The sequence below is a fragment of the Bactrocera latifrons genome, unplaced genomic scaffold (genome assembly GCF_001853355.1).
Source record: "Bactrocera latifrons isolate USDA-ARS-PBARC rearing strain unplaced genomic scaffold, ASM185335v1 scaffold_111, whole genome shotgun sequence".
Taxonomy (NCBI): Eukaryota; Metazoa; Arthropoda; class Insecta; order Diptera; family Tephritidae; genus Bactrocera; species Bactrocera latifrons.
Window position 1 is genome coordinate 1,096,282 of NW_017534531.1, and position 12,869 is coordinate 1,109,150.

At 38.6% G+C, this 12,869-nt stretch overlaps 1 protein-coding gene across 1 annotated transcript in view; it reads right to left on the reverse strand.

Moving 5' to 3' along the window:
- Positions 1-8,080: 8,080 nt before the first annotated feature.
- LOC108974399 overlaps positions 8,081-12,869 on the reverse strand; it is an 11,630-nt gene continuing 6,841 nt past the window's right edge. Inside the window, exons 2-4 of the mRNA XM_018942201.1 lie at positions 10,383-10,586; positions 10,053-10,323; positions 8,081-9,994 (exon numbers count right to left, since the gene is read on the reverse strand). Of these exons, the coding sequence (XP_018797746.1) occupies positions 9,802-9,994; positions 10,053-10,323; positions 10,383-10,586 (668 nt within the window). The 3' untranslated portion in view covers positions 8,081-9,801. The remainder of the gene's footprint in view (positions 9,995-10,052; positions 10,324-10,382; positions 10,587-12,869) is intronic.

The following is a 12,869-nucleotide window of genomic DNA, read 5'->3' on the forward strand; positions in this document are numbered from 1 at the left end:
TCAATTCCTAGCCAGTGCTCAGTGGACTTTCAACGTGATGTAATGTAATTTTATTCAAAACCACTTCCTCGAAAATTGCATTATTTGCTTAGACAATACCCCTTGTTAAATGTTGTGAAGATGTCCCATGAAATTKATCTCATAAAATGTAAACAAAAGGGTCAGTGGCTTCAAATGTAAATCGCGACAAAAAGTAAAGAAAAATATCAATGATCTCATAATGTCAAMAAAGGTTGTTGRCTTGACTAAATGCCAAGAAAGGTTATGMACTTGGCTAAATGTAAACAAAACTTATATAAGTTTCTTGTTAAATTTTCTCAAAAAATGTGTGGTAAGAGAATTATTGATCCGATTGAATTGCTTTTTATTACACAGACATATTGTTATTAGATAATGATTCTCTATGAGTTTCTTTTCTTTATGTCATACATAGATTGGGAAGTGAAATAATTAGATGGAATTAAAAATTGATTATTTTTCTATCTATAAAATCAATCCGAGTCGACTGACATCTTGCAAGATAATATTAATCAACTTATTGCTGGCTTATGGGGATTCGATTTTTTTCGTATATTTTTTTTCATATATTTAAAGCTTACACCCTTAAGAATATATCCTCCAAAGGATTTTTAGAAATGAAAATTATTCTAAGAGCTACAGTTACTTCAGTGACGCAGTACCTAGCTAGGTARGTAGGTAGACTCACTTTTTTAAACGCGTTTTTCTCGAAACTACTTCGGTCCACACGGTACCGGCATTATCTCAAGTTCTATACAACCGATTTACTTGAAATTTTGTGTGAACCTTTTTTATATAATCCTTTATCCTTTATCTTTATTTAATTTTTAAACCTTTGTTTTTAATATTTAAAAAAAAATCAGGAATTAAAAAAAAAAAGCGTAAAAAATTATTTTTATTTTCAGGCAGTCGTCATTTTTCAAAAAAAAAAAAATTTTTTTTCGTGTTCCCTGAAATAGGAACTATAACAGCATCCTTACTGATTAAGAATTTATTTAGATTTTTTTTTCAAACCACCAGGAGAGTCAGGATCAATATCACCGGCATGCGCCATTTTTTTACAACTGTCCCTCCCTCATCCCCCCCTCTAATTATTTTAATTTTTAATATTTTTTTGTAAAATTTTTTTTCTGTATACTTAAGATATCAATAAAAACAATATAAAAAATGGATGGTAAAAATATTTTTTTTTTTAAATAAAATACAAAAGCTCTGCCCAAAATTTGATTTCTAGAGTAGAATACCCMCTTATGGCGCCAATTGCTGCAGGAAAGGGTCTAATATTGGTTACTGCGGTTTGGAATTTATTCGAGTCATACTTATTTTTAATTTATAGCTTGATTCTTAATCATACCATTAAATTGTATGCATTTTAATTTTTTTTAGAAGCATATGTCTAAAGAACACCTTTTAGTCGCAAAAACATCCTTGCTTAGTATTGCCTAAAAGTGAGTCGTTTTCTTTTTTTCTAACGAACTACTTCCAATAGAGTTCGTGATCTTATCACCATCATATTTCCTCTTACGGGTATATTTAATGCTATTTACAGTTTCAGTTAATTACATGCACACATTTAAAGCCACATTACTGCCATAAACAACTATGAATAGACAATCAACAATATGACTTTAAACCGCCACAGCTAATTTGAATTAAAAATTTGCTCTCAAAACACAAACAAATTAACTGGCTTACATAAGTATTTGCAAATAATAGGCAAACAAGCCTGACTGACCATTGTCCAGGCRCACCCTCTGCCACACAAATCAGCGCACGACAAGCATTAAGGCATTAGGGGTGGCAACGTCAACCAWGGCTATCATCATGCATGTGCTCATRCTACGAAGTCAAGTTGCGACYGCTCAAACTCKATTGGCTGACCCGGCCRGTCAGCGTTTTAGTGCAACAACTGCAATGCAGCGCGATGAATTATTGTTATTATTGCATTAATGGCTTGACTTGTTGCACCTCACACATTGTTGCCAGCATGCGAGCGGTCCGTGTGCTGTTATGCTTGTATAAAGATAGCTACCTAAATGTCACTTAGTGGTCATTTGRTCATCGAATGAGTCAACTCAATTCGCATGGCCAGTTTATACGCGACCCTTCAATTCACCAATGTTGGCTGCGTTGTCCTCTCGTCTTGTTGCTGTTTTCCCCTGAGGTCAATTTCATTATATCCGGTTTTCATGACAACCCCAACATTCGCCGTGCAAGGATAAGTGGTCACTTCCGTGCGAAAATACATTTAGGGCAATCAAATTGACCCTTGCATTCTGGCTATAAACATACATACTTACATAAGTGTGTCTTTATGGGAAATATACACCAAATAGGCGTGTAATTGCTCGAGGGTCAAGCGTGCCACAATCTGACGTTCGGTTTGTTTTTTTTTTTTTGCTCGTTTCCTCGTTGATACCCTGATAGCCTTGTAGTATCTATTTAGAGGCGGACAAGCGTGACAATAAGCCGATTGAGGGTGATTGGCATTTTGATTTATGGTTACGTGGTTACATATGTTAACTGTATTGATATAAAATTACAGTTATTTATGATTTTTTGTAGCAATGCGGGAATTTTTCTGTGTGCTCGTGGAGACATGAGCTACTTTATGACTTAAGAGAGAGAMACACTCATTTGAGTAAGAAAAATTSGCTCAAATTGAGTCTCTTACATATCAAGCAATATATATGCATATATGTATGTGTGTGCCTAAAAAGACGGTTTTGAGTATATTATATAAGCTTATGTAACAACGAATCCACGGTTAGGCAGTAGAATGCCATAATTGAAATTAAATGCGTGTGCTCTATACACTTCCCCGATATATTTGTGTGCGTCGGTCTCCAGACAAGCGCAGATACATACCAAAAAAGTAATTAAGCAAAATGTTGTTGTCTGTGAATTAAAAAAAATGTATCCACCGAATGCTTAGAAGAATATGTTCATCAAAAGAGAGACAAATACAAACTCCCTCGGGGGATAATTTCATCTTCGGCATAGAGTAATGAAAAGTTAGAGGAAAAAAATCGACTACAGGCGTAATGAAAAGTTAGAGAAAAAAAATCGACTACAGGCGTAATGAAAAGTGAAAGGAAAATGTTTTTACATATACATACATATATGATACAACTAACGGTAATTAAAATTAAAGTAAAATATATTAAAGTGYTTTCATTGACATACGTTTCTTAAGGGCTGTTTATTTCACCTGTCAAATAATAGTAAGGGTACTACTACAGTACTCGTACCAAACAAATTAGATTAGGTTAGCTTACTATGGCATGCTATCACGGCATAGGGGTCCCTTGTAATGCCAGTTAAAGCTTCATTATTAATATGAACTACAGTTTACGTCTGGCAGGCCGTCAACACTTTTTGCGACCTTTAAAAGCCAGYTGATAAYTAATTCTGATAYTTCAGCCAATGCAKTRAAAAGCRWASCTCYTAGTTATCTAAGCCGAGTTCGAGATAAGCGCGTTCAAAAGCATAGACGTTATTCCAGCATCTCTCTCATGCCAACTTATCTGTGTAGTCTACATTTGTTAGCATTAATAATGTCAATATGGCTCGCATATAATGCCARTAAGTTGGGATCTATGACTAGGTYAAYAAACGCCATGCAGTGCTTTCGARACCGTGTGCTAAAGCTTATGTGCTTTTCTTTCCCTCCCTTGCACATGATCTAGRTGGTCCTGGATACCCTACAGCTGGTTCAGGCAGCTACAGCGGCATGCCGTCTCGCACTGATCCGTCTGTTAGCTCTCTCTCTGAAAAATATTGTGTATTGTTTTTAGCGACTGATAAGTTCGGTATCAAAGCGGATGCCACTTTTCGCGATATCATCAGCTATTTCATTTCCCAGAACACAGTTGTGGACTGCACCCCGTATATATACAGCTGCTTTCCGGCAGCCACTAATCTACTATCACCTACTACTAAAGACGCGTCTATCAAAGACGCACAACRGATTCCAGTGTCTACTCCATCAGTGTTGAGATTTCGACTTGTGAGTTACATGCCTCAGCGCCGTCCACCCTCTAATAGTGTAACTTAAAATCATCTCTCCCAGATCCTTTTGCCTATCGAGCTATACCACAAGGATTTTGCGAAAAATTCAACTAACGTCGCCAATGTTGCAGCTGATTCCGCTGCCAAGCTCACCACTACAATGTCAGTTAGTGGTAGGTTTAGTAACTYTCCAAGTGCATCCATTGAAAGAATWGCCAGTGCTMCCGTTAYGCAGAGAGCAGCAAGCCGCTGTAGTYGCTCAAACAATTATCTGTATGAGATTTCACAGGTGGCGGTCCAACACATTGGCTTGACTTGAGTGTAACACAAATCCATAAGGTCAAGTGATAAGGCCCATGTTGACCGAAACATTTACTTACGTGTGCCGAGATTAGCACTGTATGTAATTCCATATCTCTTTGGAGATAGTCTGATTGGACTGTTCAGGGACATATTTGCTACATTGGAGTGTCTTGACATCGCAAGTGTGCTCTTTTATCTATAAAACTCCATCGAACAGCATCAACGGAATTTCTACAAATTATCATTTTGCAGTTATTCGGACTGAAGTACCTATCTTATAGGAAATATAGCTCGTCAGCCTTGCATATTCCTGAAATGCCACTGTAGGCACACAGTCTAATCTTAAAGTAACTCGAGGCTAGAGATAAGGATTCCAGACATCCTTTWAYTAGTCTTKAGCRCACAGTCAGCGTACTCAAAGCTAATAYCGCTGTTCTATTWTTRGAGTGGAKAGTCACCACTCTGATGGACGCTATGCTGCATAACAGYAGAGCTACTGTTAACTTTATGGCAGCTACMTCCGYCTGAAGGACGCTGGAGTGGTGAGGAAGCCTAAAGCTGAAGTTGGTGGAAAGTTCCCGGTAGCGTACTCCACAAGCTTTGATCCATCCAGAAAATGCTTCTTTCCTTCAGCAAGTTCTTCGCTCAATTGTCYTCCTCGAAGATATGTGAACAGAGAAACGACAGCCAGACCTGAGCTCGGCGACTTGATAATCCAAGTATGTTCGGATGAAAATGAAGTATGCCATGATTTAAGAGTGCCCTTGCTAACATTCATCTAATCATCCGGATTCTATGGGTCTGTGGGCAGCTTCCGCCACCATACACCTTGCGGCTATGTCCATCGATATTACAGGCAGTAAAACCACAAATACTGATGAGAGTCGTCCATTGAACACACGCCTAATTTTCGCGGATGTGGTCTTACGCGATTATAGCCGAGTTAACAACAGCGCGCCAGTCGTTTCTTCTTTTCGCTACGTGGCGCCAATTAGATATTCCAAGTGAAGCCAGGTCCTTCTCCACTTGATCCTTCCAACGGAGTGGAGGTCTTCCTCTTCCTCTGCTTCCCCCGGCGGGTACTGCGTCGCATACTTTCAGAGCTGGAGCCAAAGAACTACCTTTGGTAAAAGTCCCCAACTTTTGCCAATGACTCGATTGCAGCAATACATGCGACCGATGCCTTCGTCGTGCAACCCTCTTGACTCCGACGAATAGAGTAGCTTCTTGAAAAGAAAAGGACGTGTGCAAAATTTCAGATCGACATCACAAAAGCTGAGGAATTGGTACGCGTATATACAGACAAACGGAGTCAGAGGGATAGAGCTAAATTCACACAGCTTGTCGCGCTTTATAGGGTCTCTGACGTTCCCTTTTGGGTATTTCACTTTCTAAATTGGTTATGCTTTGCCCTCGTTGATCATTCCTCGATCTCGGGTTTCTACGAGAACTGCCTGTCTAGCATGAGCCTTAGGTACTTAAATTCAGGTTGACGACGAAGTTAGCACTTATCAAAATTGCAAGTCGACTGTCAAGTTCCTCCTTATCTTGGTAACAGTAGAGGAATTTAATTAGCATTATTCTATATATATCTATGTATATCCACAGGTGTTACGCGCAAAACATATGGTGCCTTAAACGAAGTGCTTATTATACATACTTTATGTTAAACCGTTATCTTATAATAAAGGCATAGCATCTCATACACCTCGGCACGTTGCCTAAGTGTGAAAATATTCACCGCATAAGTGGAGTTGAAGAGTTAAGGCCTGCAGTGAGCAGCTGCAGGACGACAGCTTTTATCCCTAATAGTCCTTTATTACACGAAAATAATGACAAMAAACGGGCGAAGAAGAAGGTCTCACACACATACACACTCACACATATCCATGCATTTATGTATGAAGTATGTGGCAGGTACTGCAGTATCCTGCTAACAAGCCGCTTTGTGAGCAAGCACTAAAGAAGCGTTGCATCCGCGTTGCATGCATCCTTTGCAGCAAATTGTTTTGTTGTCGTGATTGTTGTTGTGTATTTTTTGCATTTGCATATGCATTGCAGCATGCCACACGGCACACATTCACCCATTCAACGCTTTGTGTGTGCTCTAATTTGCACTTCAATGTGTTGGCGTGGCGGGCGTGGCAGGATGCGCCAGCAACGGGCCGCAGCTGTATGTGAAAATGGAGTGCGAAGTAGCGCATGAGTACTGCATGWATATGCCATGTAGTATACTTGCTGCGGCTGGGTGATGTGTTGCAAGCATTGCAGTGGAAATTGCATGCCACACATCAAGCACCTTGTGAGTGTGCAAGGTCAGGCAGGCAGGCGAGTCAAGCGCTGCTGGTAAGGATGTTTTTTCATTCATTCAAATGGTGAAACATACATATACATATACATATGTATGTTATGTTTCACGTAACCTTTGCTGCAACATGAGTTCTGTATGCAAGTGCATATTCATTATTTACGCTCGAGTGGCAGCACTTATGTGCTTGATTTTTGATTTAAAAATTTCCATGCCATTATTTTTGCTTTGTTTTGCCACTTTTGCACTGAAAATGTTCACACTTCAATGGCAAAGTGAAAGGGCGCAATCGCATGTTTAGTCACTTACCTTGTTGCATTGAGCGCATGCAACAGGCGKCGTTGCGCTTTTGTGTCTTTTTTAGCTTTTGTTGCCTGATCTCTTTACTGAGCGCTGCCGTGTATGAGAAAGATGAATGTTTATTGGCTTCTTGGTGGTTTGGTGATTACTTATGCTCATGCATTTTATTTAATATTTATATGCTTAAACTCGCTTAACACTTTGTAGAGCAAATTTTGCAAGTTATAGGCGCTTATTGCTAGACTTAGTTTAAGGAAGTTGTATGGAGAGTATTGTAAGATATGATATATGGACAGTTGGATATATGCATATAATAGTATATAACATATAAATAATATACACATATAAAAAATATGTATAAAATAATTTAAATGAAATATTATAAAGTTTAAAGCTGATAGAAAGTTGCTTCAGTTCGTTCAAAGCTTCTACACAACAACACATTAAAACAAGAAAGAACGTGAATTATGGCTGCACCTAGAATTATAGGCATAATACCCTTAACAGTTGCATATGTTACAACATAAAATGGTATAAATGCATGCTTAGCTTAATTTTGCTCGGYCAGTTTGTATGGCAGCTATATAATATAGTAGTCCGATCTAAACGATTTGTGCGCAGATTGCATAATTACTTTAGAAAATAATTTGTGCCAAATTTYGTAAAGTTATCTYGTAAAATAAAAAAGTTTTCTGAACARGAACTTAGTTTGGATCGGACAGCTTGTATGACAGCYATATGATATAGYTGYCCGATCTAAACAATTTCTACGCAGATTGCATAGCTGCTTTAGGAAATAATCTGTGCAAAATTTCGTAAWGGTAACTTGTCAAATAAATTSTTTTTTCATACAAAAATCTGATTTGTATTGGTTAGTTTGTATGGCAGCTATATGTTATAGTAAACCGATATTGATAACTCCGACATATAAGTGGCCTCTTAAGAAGAAAAGRACGTGTGCAAWATTTCAGATCGATATCCCCAAWAAKGAGGRATTAGTTCGCGTATATACAGATAAACGGAGTCAGAGAGACAAAGCTAAATTCACATTGCTTGTCAAGCTTTATAGGGGGTCTTATGTACCCTTTTGGGTGTTCCGTTTTTTAAATTGGTTATGCTTTGCTTTAAAACTATCAGTGATTTTCAAACACTGCACTTTTTCTAACCGATGTCTTAATTTTTAAGTCTGTTTGGTATTTTTACCTCATTCTGTACGTCCTTCGACACCTTGAACTGATGATAATATTAAAAAAGTGAAGAACATGGTATTTGMAAATCATTGGGCWAGTGTTACAGAGATGGCAAGAGAGCTCGAGTTCYCTCGCRWGTGCGTTCGAATGATTTTGGTGGATATTTTGGGTATGAAACACGTTCTTGCTCAATAAGCAGTTCTAATGGCAGCCTTTAAAGCTCTTGCTGTTTCTAAGAAATAAATATATAGAAATAAATCTATCTSCATTTTGATACAAGATTGTATGAACTTTATAAACTTGCTACCTCGTTCAATCCTTGCGTTCCACCCATTTGGTGTTCTCTATGAAACTACTTATATCCACTATGCTTCTTGTGGACAGCCATTCAAGGTTYGGTGGGCCTGATGGGTTTCAAGTATTCTGTGTGAGTTTGTAATATAGCTGGGAATGAAAGAGAAGTTAGCGAAATGGAAATATGTAATCCTTCTAACTAGTACATAGCAAGCAAGTATTGTTATAAGTCGGCAACATTTTTAAGGCATCTKTTTAAAGAGGTCTGTTCTTTGGTCGCGTTATGGTAGCTGGAAGTCTGTATATACTATTTCTGGGCTGTTTATGGATTATTTCCACCTGATCTCAACTATTTGTTCAAAATGCGTATARTGCTCTCTCTGGATATTTCCCGGTGGGCATGATATTCACACCGTCTCGGGTTCGTCCAAAATGGTTCTTGGCTTGACTACCTCGTCTGCTTTTTCGTTGCGGAAAATGCTGAAATGGGCCCCCAAATTATGGACAAGTGTAGTTGACCTGCCAGTGAGTTTAAATGATTCCTGCAATTTTTGACTACGCTGGAATTAATCTTTGGCATCGATAAGGCCAGCAATTCGGCCTGACTTTCCGAATATATGGTTGCCTTCTGACCAGATTTCATGTATACTCCTACGAGTGTATGTAAGTCCAGAGTCGCCGGTGGAGAAAAACTATCCATAAGTCGGCATATCTAAATTCTAGTAATCTTGGAATAGAGCTCTCTGAGAATGTAAAACAAAAGGTAGTTGTAATTTCCTTCTAAAATTTCGTCTCACATTAATACAATTTCATCATTTTGTTGTTTCTCGAAACAACTGCAGCCCTTATCCCGCGATAGGTGAAGATTTGACGCCTAGAATGTCATTAACGGTAGGAAAGTTTAATAGAGGGGTCGATGCCTTTCACGATAATGGACGTTTATTTCCTGGTTGTATGTAAGCATACCCGAAATTCGCTTTACGGAGTTGTGATCTGGTCCTTTTACCGGAATTGATCCATATTTAATTCGAMCAAAGGTTATTTTCTGGACAATCTAACTTTCTTCTTTGATTCGTTAAGTTCTTACGGTAATATGTGTTTAATGTCCGAAAAATGGACAGTCCCGAAAGAAATCGATAATTAATAATTAACTGGTTGGAGAAAACAATGATCAAACAAACTTTTTCGGATTCCGTTCAAAGCTTCCGTTCTTGTAGACCCTTAATAAAGCATTGAAACACAATGAGTTTATATGCATGGTGTTGTGGTATAAAATAATTTAGATGTAAAACTAGCTAATTTAGATATAAAATAGAAAATAATTTWAGATAAGTTTATCAGTCATGAGAATGGCATGAGAAATATAATATGAATAGATTAGGCCTCATCTCTCGAACGCATTACTTTACTCAGACGACTGTTTCGTCTTCGGCGCACCACATTCTCATCATACTCCTCGATTTCATCATCACCATCATCGATATCCACGTCTGTGGGACGCACAGGATAGCCGTCCTCGGGTTTAACAATTTTCACGCCCTTATCGCCGAAGAGTAGACAATCGAAGTTGCTAAATAAAAGAAGGAATGCTTACACTGTTTCAATTTTGTTTTTGTTCATTTACTCACCGTTCGAATAGCTCGTAGCCTTGAAATGAACCCGACAAATACATGCAGACATGCATATTTCGTCCCACAAACCAGATGTCATGGAACTGTATACAGGCCCTAGCAAAGTTGAAACGTGGCGGACGGAAGCAAAATGGCGGCGGGTTCTGACCGGAGACCTTACGTTTGAACCAAACATTATTATTGACACGCATGCGCAACTCGAAAGAGAATTCGTCGGGTCGATAGACGACCTCGGTGCAGCTATTTAAGCCGATTACAGAGAGGAATCCTAAAAAATTTTATTTGTAATGTATATTGCGACATAAGATTCCAATGTTTTCCACTCACCAGCACAGCACTTGCATATACCCTTGTCACAGGTGCAGGGTATGCGGCTTACGAGATTATTAATAGTGATATTTGGTAGAGATATTTGCCGGGATTGCTCTTCGAAGGCCAGCWGGTTGAGACGATAGTTTAATTGGCCCAATTGCTTCGCTGCTTCATAGGCGATATCTTCTTCTGAGTCTTCATAGCGACGCTGATTGCGAGCTAAAGTTTTATAGTTACGTTGTATGACTTTCTTTGTAATTTGAAGTTTTTAAACTTTGGAACAATTGTTAGTTAAATACCCGAAAAGATTGAATAATTAAATACTAGAGTCCCAGATTACCAACAAGTATATATAMAACAAACTGTATTTACATAAGTATTCGAGAGAAGAAAGCCGATATTATTAAAAATATTATTTTTGTTTTCCCAATGGGGTTCTGGATTTTAAGTTCTCAAATAACAATTGGTGGAAAAGAGGTCAATGAACCTAAATATTTTTGGAGGCGAATCCTGTTTCGGCAAGAAGCCACTAGTTGATGCGCCACTGATGTTTAGCCAAATCGGTAATCTTGCCAGCTCAGTAGAGCAAGCTGTGTACCGCAGTAGAGGAGAGATGAAACCATCTTAATGAGGATGATCAGGTGAAACCCCAGGTCATAGCCTGGATGCCGGAAAGTACCTCGGTATGCACAAACTAGTAAGGTGCGCCACGAACGGTCAACGCCACTTTAGAAAGAGCCGGTAGCCAGGGTTTGTGAGGTATGAAAGCAAGCAAGTCTCGAGGCAGTTGCCAAATCTAATCTCCGGATGCGGACTCGTGCCCTTATATGGCTTCCAATTGAACCCTCCACCTCGGCTGAAATCGAAGATATGTTACGTTGTAACAATTATTCTCTTCTCACGAAGACTGTAGGGTGATTAGGTTGGAGAAAATATCGACAATCACTAATATTCCAAAACAATTAGTTCCTCGCTCTTCTCAGTGTTGCAAAGTTGTGACCTCGAGAGAATGGTCAAGAAGACAGAAAAATCTTCCGACGAATGACCTACTGTTTTAGTGGAGTTGGAAAGAAAGAGGGAGGAGTTGAAATCAATAATGGAGAACGACTTTGTGTCATAGGACGCGGTGAGCGTGGTTGTCGAATCGTCAGTTGATCAATCCGTCTTTAGTCTGGAGTGCTTTTTCGAGGCGGCTCAGGTCGGTAAGGACGATGGTGTGGAATTTTTACTGCTGTATATGAGTTTTGAGGATTGAAGTCCTGCGTCGATGTTTTGCTTCGACGTTTTTCTAATGCAGGAGCCATAACAAACCAGCAGCGGTACCTCTGGATCTCCGGATTCAGCATAAAGTAATACAGGCTGAACCAGCGTCTATTTGTTTTTTTTTGGCTAGAAACGTACTTGATGTTTTTGATTTCACCAACGATGATACCGCTGGACTGGAAGATAGTACCGAGAGAACTCTGTCCTACCTGCCGCATAAAGACAAGATGCGTCCACCGCTGGATCTGTTTAGCAGAGCTTTAGCAGAGGCCAGACGCAGAAGATTCGGCATTATAATTGGCTCGAATGTYAACTYTAGACACACTGTCTGGGTAASCTCTCTTAGAGTGAGCAGMTTTTAGTCCCRCTGGTTTCACAATGGGCTTCCTAAAGRCCTATGTGCGTTGTCAGAAATCTRCTCTACCTTCCTACCTACTTTGTGGATAGACAATACATTTAGAGTAAGAAACAAAGATATAATAATCTACAGCTTACTAATTATACTCATCTGAAACTACAYCCGATTACCCTCTAAGACAAGAATCAGTGATCCCCTTAGAAAAAAATTCTAATAAAATCCACACAAAATACCAAAAAAAAAAATTATAAAACTACAGGGTGCTACATTTTCTTCGTACATATGCTATGTACTATGCGATGTGCAAAGTCATTAAAGTAGACACAAACATTTTTTCCACAACTACATTTGTATATACTCCTATATATATATGTATGTATGTATCTTTCGGTTTGAACTCACTTTCTTTGGAAAACTTTGTGACCGTAAATACACTKGTCGCTTGTTTTACGAGTCTCATTAACTGTCTATTATACTTAGAATTATTAATCGCCTTGTACCATATATGCATGTGTGTGTGTGTGAGTGTGATCGGGTGTGGTGTAACAACAATTGTAGTGTATGGAGACTAAAGCCACAGTCTAAGTTGAAAAACGTGTTCAATTACATATTTACATTGTATAAAATCGGCAATTTCGCAAAAGACCATTCTAACGACCGCTTTGAAACGGGTTCATAAGACTCTTACTGCCAGTAAACATAACAACAGACATATAYAAGTCCATATGCATATGAGTACTCAAGTGGCGAAAGCTCTTTTGCGTGTTGCAGGCTTTCTAAAAATGATTGTCGCAAATTCTTCAGCAAGTGGTTGAAAATATCAAGAGTGAGCTGTTTTTAATCATACTGAGTTGAGTTATAAAATTCATAAGAAAAAAAAA